Source organism: Pleurodeles waltl, chromosome 3_1 (genome assembly GCF_031143425.1).
Source record: "Pleurodeles waltl isolate 20211129_DDA chromosome 3_1, aPleWal1.hap1.20221129, whole genome shotgun sequence".
Taxonomy (NCBI): Eukaryota; Metazoa; Chordata; class Amphibia; order Caudata; family Salamandridae; genus Pleurodeles; species Pleurodeles waltl.
The window spans coordinates 2,000,522,552-2,000,542,054 of record NC_090440.1 but is presented as its reverse complement, the minus strand read 5'-3'; the positions used below and the strand labels follow the sequence as shown (position 1 = coordinate 2,000,542,054).

The window sequence follows — 19,503 nt, the reverse complement described above, 5'->3', positions numbered from 1 at the left end:
CACCCAATGCAGTCTCTAACCCCCGGTGTGTGTCTGGGGCCTGGCCAAGGCAGGATTTCACATTCAATAGAGACTTTACTTTGAAGTAGGCTTTGAAATTGGGTATAAGAAGGGCACCCAAAACCACAGACTTTATAACACTTCTGGAAACCAAGAGGAACCTCTGCCTGGAGAAGAGCTGAGGAAGAAGAGCTGCCCTGCCTGTGACTGTGCTTTGTGGAGCTATCCTGCAGTTGCTGCTTCTGCCAGAGTAAGAGGGCAAAGACTGGACTTTGTGTGCCTTCCATCTTGTGAAGATCTCCAAGGGAATGATTTAAAGCTTGCCTCCTGTTGTTTGAAGTCTCAGGGACAGCAAAGACTTCTCTCTGCCAGCACCTGGAGTCTCTGGAGAGACTCCTACTCTGCCAAGTGGTGCCCATCCAGTTCCTGGGACCCTGAAAGGAGAAGCTGGCAGCCCAAGAGGAAGGAATCCACACACAGAACGCCGTGCGGGGAAAAGGTTGACGCGACTCCGATCTGCGGCTGAAAAATCGATGCGCCGCCGGCTTCGCGGATAAAAATAGACGCTCGCCGGAAACGCGACCGAAGAATTGACGCACGGAGCAAGAGAAACGACGCACAGCATCGCTGACGGAGGCTGGGAGATCGCAACTCACACTTTTCGGATCATCGTGCGGTTGGATTTCCGACACAAGTACCGCTGGGCATGTAAAAACAACGCAAGGCCTGCCCGGACCTGAGAGTGCTGACCGGACCGACGCATCGCTCTCTTGCGGAGAGAAGACCAGACGAAAGGAGAAATGATACAAGGTCCTGCTCGTGAGTGGAATCAATGCATTGCAAGCCCTTTTTGATGCACACTCGCCTGTGCAGGGTTATTTTTGACACACCCAAGGTACATTTTCACGCTAACAGTGTCAGTGTGTGTTTGAAACTACATAAAGACTCTTTTTGATTTTTAATTGATAACTTGACTTGTTTATTGTGGATTTTTGTCATTTTGGTCTTGTTTTGTTTAGATAAATATTTCCTATTTTTCTAAACATGTGTTGTGTCATTTTGAAGTGTTTTCATTAAGTTACTGTGTGTTGGTACAAATACTTTACACCTAGCACTCTGAAGTTAACCCTACTGCTCTGCCAAGCTACCAAGTGAGTAAGCAGGAGTTAGCTGAGGGTGATTCTCTTTTACCCTGACTAGAGAGGGTCCTTGCTTGAACAGAGGATAACCTGACTGTCAACCAAAGACCCCATTTCTAACACAAGTTCTGCCAAGAACCTTGCACACACATGTAGCTGCTGACAGGGCAGGGGTATACAATGGTGCAGAAGGTATCTTGAGATGAAAATTAGTGGCTTGTGAAGTAGCGACAGCATCCAACAGACAGAATCGAGGAACAAAAATCATTATTATTGGCCTGGATGTCTGTCAGAAAAATACAATGAGGCTTCCAGGATCACCCCAAAGCTGGTAGCATTTAGGTTGGTGAATTTGCACTTAACCACATATGTGGTAGAAAAGGAAATCAATTGGAAACTGGAGTTGAGCTATGTGACAATTCAATCAAGAGAGCCAAATCATCAAACCAATATAATACACAAACTCACTGGACACAAATGTCAAATCAAATGACTGACCAGCGGAAAGGGTGGGCTCAATAACTAATTGAGAGCCAGAGTTGCACAGGATGAAAGTAGATGAGAGGCTGGTTAATGTACCCATCTAAATCGTAAATTCCCCATGGCTGATAAATTCTGATGCCAGAACAAGCAGAGTGGTGTAATTGGCAAACTTAGCCCCAAAATCTGAGGCCAAGGTTAATGCATTGAGAGTCACCCATTGCAAATTAGCTTTTACCATAAGCTTTTCACAATGGACAACAATCAGAAACTGTCCTCCCCTATGGCTCTTGACTAGGCAATCAACATGAAGTCTGCCAGCTCTGCCTGCTGGTCTTCTGTTGGAGGTACCTCCCCTCCTAAAGGACCCTCTGGACTGCAAGGGACCCATGGCCTTGACTGTTTCATTGTCCTTCCTAAATTGTTGGTGTGCTTAGTCCACAGCGGCCCCAAAGAGAGCCTCTCCTGTGAACAACATTTTATCAGGGATGCCTGCACTTCGGGCTTGAAGCTGGAGACCCTGAGCCATGTGTGCCTCCTGAGTGTGGTGCCCATGCACCTCTGCCTGCTGGTGGAATCTGCTGCATCTAGAGCTTAATTGAGGCAGGAACTGACAATGTTCTTGCCCTACTGGATGACTACCTTCGCTTTCTTTTTGAATTTCTCTGGAAGGTGCAGGATGAGTTCTTCCATTTCCCCACATTGTTGGTAGCCGTACCTGTTGAGGAGGGAGCTGGAATTTACAATTCTCCATTGTGTCGCAGCCTCTCTTTCCACCTTCCTTCCCACCAGATCCATCCTTTTGCTTTCCTTCTCTGGTGGTGGCCCAGTCGACACAGGGGCATTATTCCTTTTTCTGGCTGTGGACACTATGATGGAGTTTGTCAGTATGTTCCTCTTGATGTACTGGTGGTCTTGAGTGGAATGCTTATATTTTTCCTCCATCAGAGGAGTAGCCGCCCAAGCTGTGGGAGGTTCCTTGAAGGCTTTCTTGCCCTGGGCTAGACTGCTGGTCTAAAATGCTGGGGAGCATGGGCACGTATGGGTTCACCTTCTCTGACGCCGTCAGGGATTCACAGAGGTGCATGATTTCTCCATCTCTTTGGACCCCACGTGTCTGCCACACTCTTGATTAGTTCATTCTACATAGACAGGTCGTTAGTGCAAGGGCCTTCAGGGGTAGCTGTCAACTCCCTCCTCGGGTGATTCGGGTCGAGATCCTGCCACTTCTCATCGAACCGGCTCGGTTTCTCGATCACTCTAGGGTCTTCCTCCTCAAAGTTGAAGAGGTCTTCCTCCTCCTCCTCCTCATGTGGCTCCAGCATCTATGGCATCTCTAAGTCTGGGAAACCTTCTTCCAAGTCTCTTGGTTCCAAGGGTTTTGTGGGCAAATGGAACATCTTGAGGGAGTTGTTTAACTCCTTCTTATGTTGCAGAGGCACTGCTGTTTCGGGCTTCGAGTATATGTCTTTCTTTTTTTTATTTTTTTTACCTCCATTGGGCGTTTGGCGTCGGTCGTCAAGGAGGATTTCCTCTTCGGGGCAGTTGATTCTGTGTCCTTTGCCTCCTTGCCCTTTTCCTTCCACACTTCCTTTGCACCTGCTGACGTTGAGGGTTGTTTCAAAAGCTTGCCCCAATTAGTGTCCTTTGGTTAGGACCCATGTGGCTCCTTGTGCCGATGCTTGGTTGTCGAGTGTTTCGATGCGAGGTGGCCTTTGGGGTTTTGGGTCTTTTGTTACCTTACACTTAGTCTTTTTGGTGCCCCCCCTTATCGCTTTCTTTATGGCTTTTGCTCTTCCAACATCAAAGACACTCCCTTCAGCGTCCAACTTTCCTCCCTGTGTTGCCCCAGCTACTTTGATGTTTTTCTTGTCGTCGCTGGAGAAACCAAGGTTCTTTAGGGATTTTAAGGTCTGCAGGTTCCGGCCATAGCGGGGTGGTAAATGACACCCACACACATACAAAAAAAAAAAGAGAAAAACTGTAGAAGGACAAAACACGATTACCAACCACTAGACAAACAGCATGTGAAACTAGTAAAGGATTCATACTGCGAGCTAATGTTATCAAGCAAATGTTCACTTTAAAGTCTGTGAGGGCCTTTCTTTAAACCCTGCTGCATTTCAAAATGTGTAAAGTTGTCACTGTGCATTTTTCATATTTTTCACTATATTGCAGCAGTAGCTGTGTTTCTTACTGGACAGTTCCAAGTTGCAGCGGCCATCTTTGTTTTTTACTTCCACAATGTTCAAGTGATTTGACAGATCAAGCATGTGCAATGCAGAGGCAGACTGTATAAATGGCCTGCTTGCACAACTACACCAGCGGAGTGCCAAGGGAAAGCCCATCTGCACCTGCCCACAACCTGGATGTCTCTGCATCCAAGAACACTGTCATTCTCGCCTCACACAGGAGGTTTTACTACAGACAAACTCTTGAATGACCTACAGATGATTTTGGATCACAGTGGCATAGCAGCTCTAACCCTACTGCACAGTATATTATAATGCACTTGCAATAAGATGGGATATCTGTCACGTTTGTGACAGTGTACCTGTCCCCCAAACTCTAAATCAAGCTCTAAGTTATATTTACTTTGTGATACTGTAATAATTTACATTTGCAAGCAGCCAGTCAATACAGTCACTCCTAAAATCTGATTTTCTGACTTCAGAATGGCATAGTACAAGTAGTGCCGCTATTGTTCTCCAATTTGTTGCCGCTTATTCTTGTATTTCTCTAAAAATGCCTCTGCATTAATTACATACCCTTTGTGGTGGCTCAAAATTTCTTTTGAACCACTGTTGTTTTGTTAATTACTCCTCTTACGAAGCAGGATATGTGAAAAGCCAAGAGACAGATGGCCTACCCCAAAGGCAAGGTATGTGCTATGGACAGGGTAAATCTCTCAACTTTCAAGATAGCATTACAACTTTCTGCGGTAAACATATCTTAATTTCCTTAGGCTCACAGAAATTTGGCCAGCTCTTGTATCAAACATCCTTGAAGTAACCAAGGAAGATGGTGGGGTCAAGCCAACATAATGTTCAATTAAATAAAATAATCTCACAGGATTACCCTAAAAAATGGATACATGGCCTAGCGTCATCCACTCATTAATGCTTAGGTTGACAAATAGTTCCATGTGGCAAACACATTTCAAACTGAAGAATATTTTCATCAAATCAGTGGGTGATACTTTGACCATAATAGGATAACCTTCCCTATATAGATGTGCAGTAAATATGTTTTGCTTAAAGCAGACCTGGAAGTGAACCAGCTTGGCGATGTTGGGATCTGCAATGAACATCTGATGCAATAAACAGCAGATAAGACACTGCACCTCTCGCAGGTTACAGAGCAAGACTTCATCTCCCTTGATAGGTGGCCCAGAAGTAGCATTTAGAGTATTATTTGACGGGCTATCAGGGAAGATGTCTTCAGTCTTTTCATCTTCCGTAGGTAAGCAAATCTCCAATAAGATCTGCACGGCTGCACTATCCTGCAAAAAAACGAAACACAAACAAGAGGGTACAAATTAAAAGTGTGAGAGTGCTACAAACTATGCATCAATGTATGTGTCAACACACAAAGAATTATGAAGTCATCAAAGCATATTCCATCGTTCTTCCTTTAAACACTATTGCAATGAACAAAGATCTTGTGTAAAAAGAGGGCCTTTGCTTCGAGAGGTGCTCACAAACTAACTTTAGTTGTTTCACATTTCTAATTGTAGTTAATTAAAACAATGTATTTATAAAAATCTACCTCCATTCCAAGAGCGAGCATAATGCTGATTGTGGAATTAACTGCCTCTATGTTTTGGTGTGCCTTACACCGGGCGTTTTTTGTGCTTTAAACTGTGCAAGTGTAAAGACTGTAAAAAGTGCTGCACTGATCCGGTTAGTCAAAGAGAATTGTCAACTTAAAAGGAAGAGCACTTCTTGTACAATTATATCTTGAAAACAGTTTCAAATTTCCTTGTACCTGTGCCGCAAGTAACGCATTTTTCAATTCTTCTCTGGTAACCTCTGGGGTCTCCGACATGTTGTTTTGTGTTGGTCTGATATCCTGGTCGGCGGTCTCCTTTAAATGATTACCCAAAAAGGCTTTTGATGCAAGAAGATAGCCGTTCAACATGTGCAGTACAATGTCCATCAGAGGGGGGCATCTGATAGTAAATTATAAAGCAATAAATATGCTGCTTTAGATATTAACTGAACAGCCTAAAAGAAAAGTAGATACTTGGAGCAAACTTCAAAAAGGACGAGTAAAATTAAGTAGCATACTTTTAAACGTAGGTCTCCAGTACTAGTACCTTTTCTACACTCATGTTTTATTGAACATTTTCCTATGACAGAATGGGAAGACAAAATGAAATTATTCCACTAGCTCTTTTCAAAGGGCTAATTTTTACTGTCACACATTTTCCCATGACAGAATGGGAAGACAAAATTAAATTATTCCACTAGCTCTTTTCAAAGGGCTAATTTTTACTGTCAGTTTAACCCCTATGAATCCATTCCATCTTAACCTACGGACACAATGCCAATCTAATTTGGATCACAGTTATCAACTAACCACTACTAGGATGCCGGATGTGGCATCTGCAAATCTATACAATATGCAAATGAAGGAGACCTACTTTTACATGCAGGTAACTTCATTTTCTCCATCAGTTGTTGTTTTACAGATTCAAATGCTTATTTTCCAGGTATCAGGCAGTAATGAGGGTAGCCGACTTTCAGAGATATCCATATAGACGCTTTGTATAACTTTGCTAAATGTGTACTCACCAAGCATGCAATTGTTGTAACTTTCACTCATCAAAGTGGCAGTAACCCTTCTAGGTAGATTCACGTTAAACAATCGAATGCACTCGGCACGAGTACAAGTAAATAAGATGTGTGAAAAGCAGTTTTTCTTTCAATGTAATGACTTAGGCCCTCATTACAAGTCTGGCGGTCCTAGGAGCGCTAGACTCGCGATGGCAGTCTTTCTCCCACCAAAGCGGTGGTCTGACTGCTTTGGTGGAGGTCAGACCGCCACATTATGACCACTGCGAAAGCGCCATGGTCGGACCACCAGCACTGCCAGTTTCCCTCCACAGGAGTGGCTGGCAGGGCCGGCCGGCCGGCCTTCCTAATCCGCCAGGGCAGTGCTGCATGCAGCGCCGCCCTGGGGATTACAGGTCCCCTCTCCACCAGCTTTTGCATGGCAGTAGCACCGGCATGTACAATCTGGGGCGATGGTGTGCAGGGGGCCACATGGGAGCCCTTGCACCTAGCATAGGCGGTGCAGGGGCCCCCATGGACAGCCCCGTTGTGCTTTTCACTGCCTGCTTAGCAGACAGTGAAAAGTGTGACAGGTGCTATTGCACCCTACGCACCACAACCTTGCCGCCGGGCTCAATTATCAGCCAGTGTCAATGTTGTTGGCTGTTTGCTGCTGGGCCAGCGGGCGAAATGTCTGTTTCCACCCGCTGACCAAGCAGAATCTCATAATAGGGGCCGCAGGAAGGTCACCGCACTGGTGGTGACCTGGCCACAGTAGTTTGGTGGGCGACTTTTCCACCCGCCAAACTCGTAATGACGGCCTCGGTGTGCCACTTGTGCGCCCTCCACTGAATTTGGGGATTTATTAAAGATGCAGTCAGAAAAAGAGCCCGCTTACAATTAAATTTGGAAACTGCAGAAAATGTGGAATACATTCTTTAAAGTTACTTTACACGCTTTGTAATTTCATTTGCATTTCATCAGCTTCAGCTGAGCATGTATGGATTTCCACTAACTCTTTAATAGCAATCAGGAAAGCTACATTGAAAATGAAAGCAGTATTTCTAAGCCAGATGTTTGATGGCAGAAGGATGCATTGGCTAAAATGGAAAGGGGAGTAAAACAGGGCAGCACTACGTTTATCTCCTATAATGATTCGTGGAGGAAAATTTCTTAGCAACCCTCTCAAAAAATATTTAACGACTGCCAAAATAGTGTCTTGTGCCTCATACTGTGACAAGGTGTTTAGGTAAAAAGAAGTTTTTAATTTGTTTATACAGCATTCATGCGCTGTGAATTATGTGAGCACTCTACAGCTCTACAAAAAGCATTTGCTGAACAGTGGAAAGTGAAGAATGCAAGAAAGGGTCTTGATTATCAGAACAGGTAACTTTGTGTGATATAACTGAAAGGCCCTATGAGACTATCAGTTAAGGATCAAGGGAAGGAATCAAGATAAATGTAAGGAAATGCCTACTTGGCATGGTTACCCCCTGACTTTTTGCCTTTGCTGATGCCAAGTTATGATTTGAAAGTGTGCTGAGGCCTGCTGACCAGGCCCCAGCACCAGTGTTCTTTCCCTAAACTGTACCTTTGTCTCCACAATTGGCACACCCTGGCATTCAGGTAAGTCCCTTGTAACTGGTACCCCTGGTACCAAGGGCCCTGATGCCAGGGAAGGTCTCTAAGGGCTGCAGCATGTCTTATGCCACCCTAGGGACCCCTCACTCAGCACAGACACACTGCTTGCCAGCTTATGTGTGCTGGTGGGGAGAAAATGACTAAGTCGACATGGCACTCCCCTCAGGGTGCCATGCCAACCTCACACTGCCTATGGCATAGGTAAGTCACCCCTCTAGCAGGCCTTACAGCCCCAAGGCAGGGTGCACTACACCACAGGTGAGGGCATAGGTGCATGAGCACTATGCCCCTACAGTGTCTAAGCAAAACCTTACACATTGAAAGTGCAGGGTAGCCATAAGAGTATATGGTCTGGGAGTCTGTCATACACGAACTCCACAGCACCATAATGGCTACACTGAAAACTGGGAAGTTTGGTATCAAACTTCTCAGCACAATAAATGCACACTGATGCCAGTGTACATTTTATTGTGAAATACACCCAGAGGGCATCTTAGAGATGCCCCCTGAAAACATACCCGACTTCCAGTGTGGGCTGACTAGTTTTGCCAGCCTGCCACACACCAGACATGTTGCTGGCCACATGGGGAGAGTGCCTTTGTCATTCTGTGGCAAGTAACAAAGCCTGTACTGGGTGGAGGTGCTTCACACCTCCCCCCTGCAGGAACTGTAACACCTGGCGGTGAGCCTCAAAGGCTCACCCCCTTTGTTACAGCGCCACAGGGCATCCCAGCTAGTGGAGATGCCCACCCCTCCGGCCACTGCCCCCACTTTTGGCGGCAAGGCTGGAGGAGATAATGAGAAAAACAAGGAGGATTCACTGGCCAGTCAGGACAACCCCTAAGGTGCCCTGAGCTGAGGTGACTCTGACTTTTAGAAATCCTCCATCTTGCAGATGGAGGATTCCCCCCAATAGGATTAGGGATGTGCCCCCCTCCCCTGAGGGAGGAGGCACAAAGAGGGTGTAGCCACCCTCAGGGCTAGTAGCCATTGGCTACTAACCTCCCAGACCTAAACACACCCCTAAATTGAGTATTTAGGGGCCCCAGAACCTAGGAAGGCAGATTCCTGCAACCTGAAGACGGAGACACCAACTGCTTTGGCCCCAGCCCTACCGGCCTGTTTCCCCACTTAGAGAAAAACTGCAACAGCGACGCGTCCCCCAGGGTCCAGCGACCTCGAAAGCCTCAGAGGACTACCCTGCATCTAAAAGGACCAAGAAACTCCAGAGGACAGCGGCCCTGTTCCACAAAGACTGCAACTTTGCAACAAAGAAGCAACTTTTAAAGACCACACGTTTCCCTCCAGAAGCGTGAGACTTTCCACTCTGCACCCGACGCCCCCGGCTTGACCTGCGGAAAAGTAACTCTACAGGGAGGACTCCCCGGCGACTGCGAGCTCGTGAGTAGCCAGAATTGCCCACCACCTAGTCCCCCACAGCGACGCCTGCAGAGGGAATCCAGAGGCTCCCCCTGACCGCGACTGCCCGCTTCAAGGAACCCAACGCCTGGTAAAGACACTGCACCCGCAGCCACCAGGACCTGAAGGAACCGAACTCCAGTGCAGAAGCGACCTCCAGGTGGCCCTCTTCCTAGCCCAGGTGGTGGCTACCCAGTGTAGCCCCCCTCCTTGCCTGCCTGCATCGCTGAAGAGACCCCTGGGTCTTCCATTGAAACCTATTGCAAACCAGACGCCTGTTTGCACACTGCACCCGGCCGCCCCTGTGCTGCTGAGGGTGTACTTTCTGTGCTTGCTTGTGTCCCCCCCGGTGCCCTACAAAACCCCCCTGGTCTGCCCTCTGAAGTCACGGGTACTTACCTGCTGGCAGACTGGAACCGGGGCACCCCTATTTCCATTGAAGCCTATGTGTTTTGGGCACCTCTTTGACCTCTGCACCTGACCGGCCCTGAGCTGCTGGTGTGGTAACTTTGAGGTTGCCTTGAACCCCCAACGGTGGGCTACCTTGGACCCAACTTTGAACCCTGTAAGTGCTTTACTTACCTTGGACTCTGTGCATGCTATTTCTTACTTTTAAATAGTACATACCGAGCCAACTTCCTACAATAAAGTATTGTGAGAAGTATGCAGTCAAGAGGCAGATAGCCTTGCCAAAGTACTACACACCTGTACTTTAAGAATGTGGCTACACATGATTGGGTGTAATACAGAAAGCGGATACAGTGCATTGCAGGCTGTGGCAGTTAAATGAAGATAAAATAGTCAGGAAGAGAGTTACAAATTAGATGGAGTCTTAGCAGATGTGTTTGTAGGTGCTGCCTAACCAATAGTAAGGTAGGTTTGGTTCTGAGATCACCTGATAAGGTGTTCTTTAGGAGAGTTGTGGCTCATGAGAAAGATTAACATTAAGCATGTGCTGTTCTGAAGCTAGGACTATTCAGGAGAAAGCTGTATTTACTTCTGAGTCCTCCTGGCCCCTTGATGATTTGAGGAGGTTGAATACATAAGGAGAGTGGAGATTAAATGATTTGCAGCCTAGGCACCGGTCTGAACTTTATTCTTGCCTCACTGGGAAAGCGGTAAAGGTCAATGATTATAGGAGTGTTGTAGGCATACGTTTTAAAGGAATCAAGAAGTCTGGTGGTGAAGTTGAAAGCTTTTTAGAGCAGCTTGTCAGTGGATTGCTGAAAGGCGGCAGTCCAACTGTGATAACATTAGGGCATGAACTGCATATTTAATCAGATAGGGTGGTTGGAATGATTTAATGTTCTTCCGCACCTCAAGCTGTATGTATATTTGCCATTTTATGTAAGGGATCACAAATGATTCTGGGTGAGTTTACCACTGGTGGGAGAAACAATGAGAAGTTGGTAATGTACTATCATCATGGTCACTCTCACTTGTTAGTCAGGTTATGTAGGGCTTCCTTTCCTCTTCTTGTGTTTGTCTGTCCCACGGGAGCATGTACACATTCCTTGTGTCCTTCTACAGCTCATTTTTTCAGGCATTACGTTTTCTTTTTGTTTGAGCACTCTAGGAGAGTGTATGTGTTTTCCTGCTGACTTCCTCATGTATTTCTACCCCCTCTGTGTGCCTCTTTCTCGCTGTCACACTTCTCACACACCTTCCCATGCTGTTCTTCCTTCTCCACCCCTGCCTCCTCCATCTGCTTCTCCAACCCCTCCCAACCACTTTCTCTTGTCCGCATGTTTCCCCATCCCCTCCCCCCACCCTTGTCCGTGTGCTTCCCATCCCTTCTGCCCGCCCTTTATTGTGTGCTTGGTACCCCATTTCTTCCCACCTTTTGTTGTTAGCTTGCTGCCCAATCCCCTCCCACCTGTCCTGTTGTCAGCTTGCTCTATAGCCCCTCTGGTCTGCCTTCCGTTGTCAGCTTGCTTCCCCATTTTCTCCCGCCTACCTTCCATTGTCAGCTTGCTATCCCACACCCTCACGCGTTCCACTGGCAGCTTGCAGCCCCAGCACCACTCCATTATCAATGTACGGCCACATCCCCTCCAGCCATTCCGCTGTTGTCAGTTTGCTCCAGTCCCTCTCGCTTACCATCTGTTGTCAGCCTGCTTCCCCAACCCATCCTGCCCTCTGTTGTGAGCTTGCTGATCACACCATCACTCTGTTGTCAGCTTTGTTCCCGAGCTCCTCAGGACCACATGACTGTCACCTTGCTCCCCTAGCTCCTCCCAACCTCTGCTGTCAATTGCTTCCCCATCCCGTAGTCACCTGCTTCTTCACATCCATTGTCAGCTTGCTGCCACAGCCCCTCTTGGCCACACTCTGTTGTCAGCTTGCTGTCCCAAGTCCCCCCAGGTCACCGGTGTCAGCTAGATGCCACATCCTGCCAACCCTCCTTTTTCGGCTTGCCTGCCATCCTCCACCCACACTTCATTTTCAGCTTGCTTCTTCAGCCCCATCCACCCTTCGTTTTCAGATTGCTTCCCCAGCCCCATCCACCCACCTGTTATCTGTGTTCCCCTCCAGCCTCTCCTGCCTATCTTCGATTGTCTGTGTGCTTCCCCAGCCCTTCCTGTCTACCCCCGTTGTCCGTGTGCCTCACCGTTCTTTCTCTCTCTCTCTCTACCCCTTCCATCTTTCCTCATCCCCAACACACTCCTGTTTGCTTGTTTTTTTAATTTAAAAAAGTGCATTAGCACTTTTGTTAAAATTATTTTAGCTGCTGCACAGCAACCACGTTTCTGTACGACATGGCTAAAGATAATTGCCAAAGCCAATAGCTCTCACACGGGAGGCCTACTAGCTATGCCAATGTTTTTTTTTACAGTTTAGTATGAGTTGAATAACAAAAAGAGGAAAGCCAGCTAAGAGCAGACTCTGAATCTTTGTTCAAGTAGGGAGAGAAGAAGGTCATGATCCACAGTGTTGAATGATGCCAAGAGATCAAGAAGAACCAGGAGGCATAAATCCTCTCAATCCACCATCTGAGAAACATCGTCTGGAACTTTTGAGCTGTTTCCATTCCATATCCAGCTCAGAAGAGGGGTGAGTAGGTCTTCCATATAGTTCTATGGTGACATTTTCCAATGTTTCACCCATCTACAAAATGCTATCAGATGGTAGTTGGAAAGCACCTACAGTGTGGGAATATTTTTAGCAGTTATGGTATCTTAACCACATTTAAAGACATCTTGAAAGATCCCATGTTCAAGGGATGTATTGACAATTTGGCATCATGTATGGGAGGATAATGGGAAGCTGACTTTTGTGATGGTTTCTGTAATAAGCACGATTTAGGGTCCCTAATAATCAGTTGCCAAATGTTCCGTTTTTTTTCTCCAGAAAACAGTTTATTAGTGGAGGGCATTGAGTCGTAACTGCTTCTAATGGTAAGAACTTTGTACTTGATGTTTGCTAGGAACTCTTGACATTTAGTATAGGAAGTGTTAGAAGGCATAATTTGGAACAACACTCTGGATTACTTGAGTACTTTATTTACATCTGAAAGAAAGCGACTTGTGCCAGAGAGATAAGTTGGTTGCCTTTTCCTCAGAAATGTGAGATTTTTGTGAGAAATCTTGGCTATTTAAACAGTTTCCCCGCAGTTATAAGTTTGTGAATCCCTCTTCTGTTGGAATTTAATTCACTTGAGAACCAAGGTTTGGAAGGTTTATGGAAATGTTGTTTCAGTTTCAAAAGTGCTATAGCATCCATGGCTGACAAAATTACTATATGCACAGCTCTAGTATAGAGCTTATATTTTTCTTGGCTGAGAGATTATGTCATTTTCTAATTATATAAGTTCCTAAAACATTTGAGCTAAGATCCTCAAAGGATCGTTTTCATACATTTTGGGGTTGGTTCTTTACTGTAGTTAGGTGGGGTGGAAGATTATGCATAAATAGAATGGGACAGTGGATCGACAAATCACAACTGGTGAGCTGTAAAGGATCAACAAGTGGTTGGTTATGATCAGGTCTAAAATGCTACCTTTGTTGTGAATAGTTGTGGATGGAAGGAAAATATAGACTTAGCATGTGTAAAGGCAATATATGATGTTTTATGATTTTCCATTTTCACTGTTGTTTGCATGTCTATTGTGAGTTTCAACTGCTTTAACAGCAAAATCACATGGTGTACCTCTGCCCAGTGCAAGCTCAAAGAAATGTATTCTTGGTTTTCCCCAGATATGACAAAGGTCACCAGGTCAACTGTGCCTGGTCAAAATCCAGTCAGTTTGTGAATACACTTGCTTTCCTCAAACTGTGGCCCTATATCTGACAAAAACACAGAACTGGCTTAAACAAATTATTCTTGTAGCCAGAAACATCTCGGAAACGGACACGAAAGGAGCATGAATAGAACAGACTCTGAGAACAAACTTTCAACAACTTTCATTGACTTTTCGTCCTAACAAGGACTGCTGTGTAGCCTGAAAATAGAGACAGGCTAAGGAGATTCTCCTGGACATGTACATAAACCTGTTTTTTATGCACAGTGGGAGAACTTTGGAGCTTGCATTCTGTAGCAGTAATGTTCTAATTAAACCTGATCTGGATACTGGATGACTCTTCGAGAGAGTTTTTCTTCATGCAGGATGCTGTGTCTACTCTGCATCACATTATCACTGACTTAATAGTACAGTGAGGCGTTTGGTGATCGCTGAACATACTCATAAATCAACCTGGCCGATTCAGATTCTGAGCAGTCCCACGCAGGGTATACACGAAGTCTCATGAGATACCAGGATTGATAGTAGGCAAGATAGAATATTAGTGTCAATCATGGAGAGGGAGCTGAGATATTAAACAATTTCTCATTTCCCTCATCAATGTTGAAGTCACCTAGATGGGTATCTTTTGGAGACAGGGTTTTGTGATTGATATGCATTCTGTGTGCTGGGACTGCTAGGTACTCTTGAGAAAGATTCTAAATATCAATGTTCTAGGACCTCTGTTATGAAGTGGCGAGATTAAAAGGGCTGGATCTATAGTGGAGAACTTTGCCAGAATTCCTGTAAAGTACTTTGACACACACCTTGAACAATGACATTTTATTCTACAGACAGCTATACAAGAAGAGAGTATTGCCTTTGTTTCACCCAATTCAAACTATCAGAATCATTTGGCAAGGGGATTTTCTGAGATCCCCCACAAAGCAGGAAATGTGTGGGCGTAAAGAAAAAGCATGATCCAGTTCTCTTATGATGGAATCAAAAATGCCTCAATCACTGGTCTGTGCTGTAAGTACCTGGAAGGGAAGGTTAAGCAATTTGTGGTTGGTCTAACTTCCATTCATACAAGATTTCTCCTCATCCATTAATGCATTTTCTTTTTTTTTTTGCCTCTGGCATATGTACTGATACAATGATCCGATATTTGGCTGTTCCTTACAGAGCCTCTCAGGCAGCCAGGGACATCTTATGCCCTCGTGATTCCGATTAGAATTCAAGACCTGAAGGTCTGTGGCTCTTTTCCAACAAGAAGAAAGGACAAGGTATAATACTGCAGACAAAGAGGAGGAGTGCACTTGGTCATGAATGAAATAAACGAAAATTGTTTAGCCTTATGGTTAAAAAATACACCAGTAACTAACAGAATCGTCTAATACTGCATAGAATTGTGTGGGAGCACAGATTTGATAAAGATTTTAAACAGTGCAGGGGAACTTTAAAAGAAATAAGATGTGCAGATGGGGGTAAAAGCATATGAGATGGCTACTACACAGATTTATGACAAGAAAAGTAGGCACATAATAGGTGTTTTTCCTTTAACTGCAGGGAAAGAACAAGAAAACAGTGAGGATATCAGAACATGCCAGAAACACCCTCTTTTGATTGCTGCTCTTGGAGGACTAAGTAGCGTAAGTAGTAGTAATCTGAGACTTCAGTTTATTATTAACTTATACCTATGGCATTTTATCCAATTAAGTTTACTGGCTTATTTATCATTCTTTACGTCTTCCCATTTTTGGTATAACCCAAAAAGGCAGATTTTCACCAGATGGTTTAATATAGAAATTACAGTTATTAGTGATTTCCGACCGATTTCCATATGCGCTCTGAACATGCTTACTATGGGAAGCCTCAAGCGGGCAGAGTCCTCCTCAGCGGTATGTGCAGCCTATACAGGGATGATGTGTTGCGGCAGAGAGATGGCCGTCTGCGGTGAGTGGAGCACCTCGTGCTTTGGTGAAACACCTTTTGGATGGAGTGGAAGTTGAGGCATAAGCACAGCTGGTGCAGGAAGCATGGTAAACAAATAGTTTGTTACATTTCTTGGCCAAGTGAGAACTCTGTCATAGGAGTTAATGCAGCATTGTGCTCCTCCTGGGTGGTTGCTGGGCTGGTGCTCCATCTCATCTTCTGATAGGCCTTCTGTTGGCTTGTCTTGCAAGCCTGACTTTAGTGTGTCTTGAAGGGCACACTTCACAGTTGCATAACAGATGATCATTGTTCAGTAGTTGGCTCGATGCTTTCGGTTCAATTCATTACTAAAGCAGGGGGTGCAGCTAGTAGGGCCTACATGGCGGTTACATGGTAGCTTACTCCTACCACATAGCTCCATAATAATTTGAAAAAATCTAACTGAATTTAGCCCTTGCATGGCAACCCAGTGCCTAAAGGTGTAGGAGCAGAGAAGACCCTAGACTCTCCAGATGGTGGCATCCTTAATAAGCAGATTACTCAGCCGCCAATCCAGTCACAGAGATGCTGCTCTTGGCCGGCTGTAGAGAGCAATGGAGGCAGCTTCAGCAGTCAGGAGAGGATAAAGAAGTAGGTTGCTTTGGTTTGATGGGCAGGGACATGCTGAGACTTGCTCCAGCCTGCAGAACAGCAGCTCCTGGGCCTTTCAGCAAGCCGGCAGAGGCCTGGCGACAGAGACATTGAGAAGGTGAGGGTGCCCAGGGTGAAGAGAAGTGTGGCATTGTCCAGTCGGGGCAGCTGCACAAGTGTCACACTCCCACCCAAGTAGATGTCACACTGGGTCTGACTGTGTAGCGCAGCGTGGGATAATCTTTAACTGACTACAGAGGGGCCTGGTGGCAGTGGGCTCCCAGCATACGGCCCACCACCTTTGCACTGTGCAGTGATAGGGAAAAATATGTTTTCTGCAGCACGGCCTGTTGCTGTGGGTATGCACACGGACATCTTCTGGGATACCGGAGTGGACCTGAAGGGGTTGGGTCCTAGTGGTCTTGGGGCTCATCTGTGCTTGCAGGATGATAAAATAGGCCTGTAAGTGTCTCAATGGTTCTGTTTTGGCTGGTGTGGTTCCTTCAGGGGACTACATCATCATCTTCACTCTTCTAGTGGCAAAAGCTGAGCTCCACCTAACTGTGCTATACATGCTGCTGGGGCATGCAGTCACGACTGAGGGCACTGGCCCCACAACGACTCTCACCATCCCCCAGACCAGCTAGATTGACATTAAGCATCATATATACTGGAGCCAGCACATGCTGCAGTGAGGTGAAATGCTGCAGTGCAGACATGAGAGGCCTGTGGCTGGAGACACAGCCTTCAGGATCAGCAAGCACGACAACCCAGTTCCACCATTGAGGCTCATAGAAAAGACGCTCCCTTGAGGCAGTGTCACAACAAATTAAATTAGACAAATGTGCCAACTCCACCCATGGTCCAGAGACTTTGAAAGCTACTCTAGGTGGAGACACAAATGAAGGGCCTACACTCATAAATCCTCTTTTACCGATGCAATCCTACCAACTGTTAAGTAGACAAGAACCTCTTAAAGGTAAAATCTGAGAAGTCCACCTAGACATGCAGCTGTTCCACCAGGACTTTTGAAACATAGCAGACCCAGTCAGTGAGATAAAGAGTCAGATTCTCTACAGTGTCGCCAAGTTTACGAGGCAGTCTTCACCCCAACAAGGTGCTACTGTTACCAGACTACACATGCCTCATTCAGCAACAGGTATGTCTTGATTGTGGTATTTAAGAAAAAATAAAAAAAGGAAAAACAAAAGCTGCATGCTATGTAGCTAGGTTCAAAGTAAATTTTCCTTGAAACCAAGGAAGTTTTGTGCGACTAGGTGGAATACTGGCACGTTCTACCCAGTGCACCAGGGAGCTCAAAAGTACCTCCCTGGGAGGAAAACACACAGAGGGTGCTCCCCAAAGAGCAAGGACAACAAAGGTGATGTTGATGCTATGTCATGTCCACCTCTTTCAGTAATAATGAAGATCAAAAGTAGCCTGGGAGAACGTGAAGAGGAAGAAGCCCCCTTGGAGCGTGAAGGATCTACTGCACCGAGTCCACAGCTGAAACGCCTTGAGACTGTGCTTCCTGCTTCTTAACTGTTGTCTCAGTTCCCCCCCTATTGTCGCTACAAAATCTTTTTCCGCACTCATTCATATTTCTGGTAGGAAGCCCAGCAGACTCCCTCCAGGGTGATCAACTAGAGTAATATGAAGTCTGGCTGAAGCCCAGACTTCCATGGTCCTTGTTGAGATGAGGACCTCATGTGATGTATACAGGCATAACCACCTAATACATATACAACTAGGCTTTGCTCTCTCTCTATTCCTTTCATTATTTAGGGGTTTGGGGAGGGACAGGGGTGTGGCCCTGCTCCCCATGCATACAGGTTTTCAGGTTTTTACATAATTCAAGGATTTCAGGAGCAACCAACACTTCTAGAGTGAAAGTGTGGGGTGCAGGCACTTGGGAGGGTAGGGGAGATTTTGTTTAGAAAATGCTCTTGTTGTTTTGCAGTGTACACAGGGGCAGCAACTGCAATTCCCTAGGAAGCTATGGGTAGAACAGTACACCACGAAGGTTCACTAAGGGATGTAAAGGACTGGCAATTCTGCTCCTTAAATCCTTTCTTCTGGTAGTTTCCTGGGTGCACATATACAGACTAGGATGATTTAAGTCTGGTGACAGCTTCTTTTCAAGCTCACCAACAAAGAGGCAGCCTTCAGAAAAGTCACAGAGACTCATTACCTGCCCTGATGCCACCGCCCCACCCTCTGGGTCAACAGATGTATGGGCTTATGATATTACCTTTGGCCCTAAAGATTATTATAAAACCCTTTACGCTGCACTTGTTGGATCGAAGGATGCTATCACCCTGAAAAGGGCTTTCCTGACTTGAAACCTGTCAAACTGCGACTGAGAGACCTCTGACCTCCTATTGTCCAAAGAGGTGCTTGTAAAGACGCAAGGAACTTTGCAAACTTAGAGGGCAGTGAGGCCCCAAGGCCTTCCAGTCAAACTTTTTATGAAACAAGCAACCCTCCTCATCCCTCACCTACTAAACATGCATGCTGAGCCCACATGGATGCTACCCTGTTCAGAGATCTACTGGAAGCCACAATACAGAAACTAGGGAGAATTCCTCATCACTGCTCCTCATATTGCTCTATTTCATCAATACAGAAGCTAAGCTTTTGACTGACAAAGAGACTAACTAGGTTATCTCCGCAGTGATCTATCCATATCAAAAGGGCTTTATGACGGACCACAATGCACCCTACTGCCTCAAAAAAATGCAAATCGTTTTAGCTCTCACTCACAAATTCTTTGACCCTGGAGTCCTCATTTTGGTCAATTTCAAAAGAGCATTTTAACTCCTTGAGGTGGGAGTTCTTGTAGTGCCTTTCTTATGTCCACGTTCTATAAGGACAAACCCTGGGAGCTGACCTGAGTGAACTTCACCTGCTTAGAGACTTTGCTGATCAAGAGAGAGGCAAGACCGGGCTGTCCTCTATCTCTTCTATGTTTTGCCTTTACTGTTAGCTGATGGGGTAAGGAAAATTGACCTGGTGCACAGAGTTTACTATACCCCGGAGAAAATGTTAAAGGTGGATAGATGGCATACACTGATCTGTTAGAGATATTGCTCACGCACAGGTGGGTTTCTTCACATTGTTTGGGCTTGCCCAGTAATACATCCTTCTTGGTAACATATAAAGGATACTCTCTCTCTATCCCAAGGGTACTGAAGTATCCTGTAGCACGTACCCCTAAATGTGGTCTGCCTCAAATTATGGAGGGGTGGGAGGCCAATTGAGATAT

At 45.7% G+C, this 19,503-nt stretch overlaps 1 protein-coding gene across 1 annotated transcript in view; it reads right to left on the bottom strand.

The window, feature by feature from the left end:
- INTS2 (integrator complex subunit 2) overlaps positions 1 to 19,503 on the bottom strand; it is a 194,079-nt gene that overhangs the window by 52,118 nt on the left and 122,458 nt on the right. The window contains exons 20-21 of the mRNA XM_069226442.1: positions 5,607 to 5,790; positions 4,885 to 5,121 (exon numbers count right to left, since the gene is read on the bottom strand). Of these exons, the coding sequence (XP_069082543.1) occupies positions 4,885 to 5,121; positions 5,607 to 5,790 (421 nt within the window). The remainder of the gene's footprint in view (positions 1 to 4,884; positions 5,122 to 5,606; positions 5,791 to 19,503) is intronic.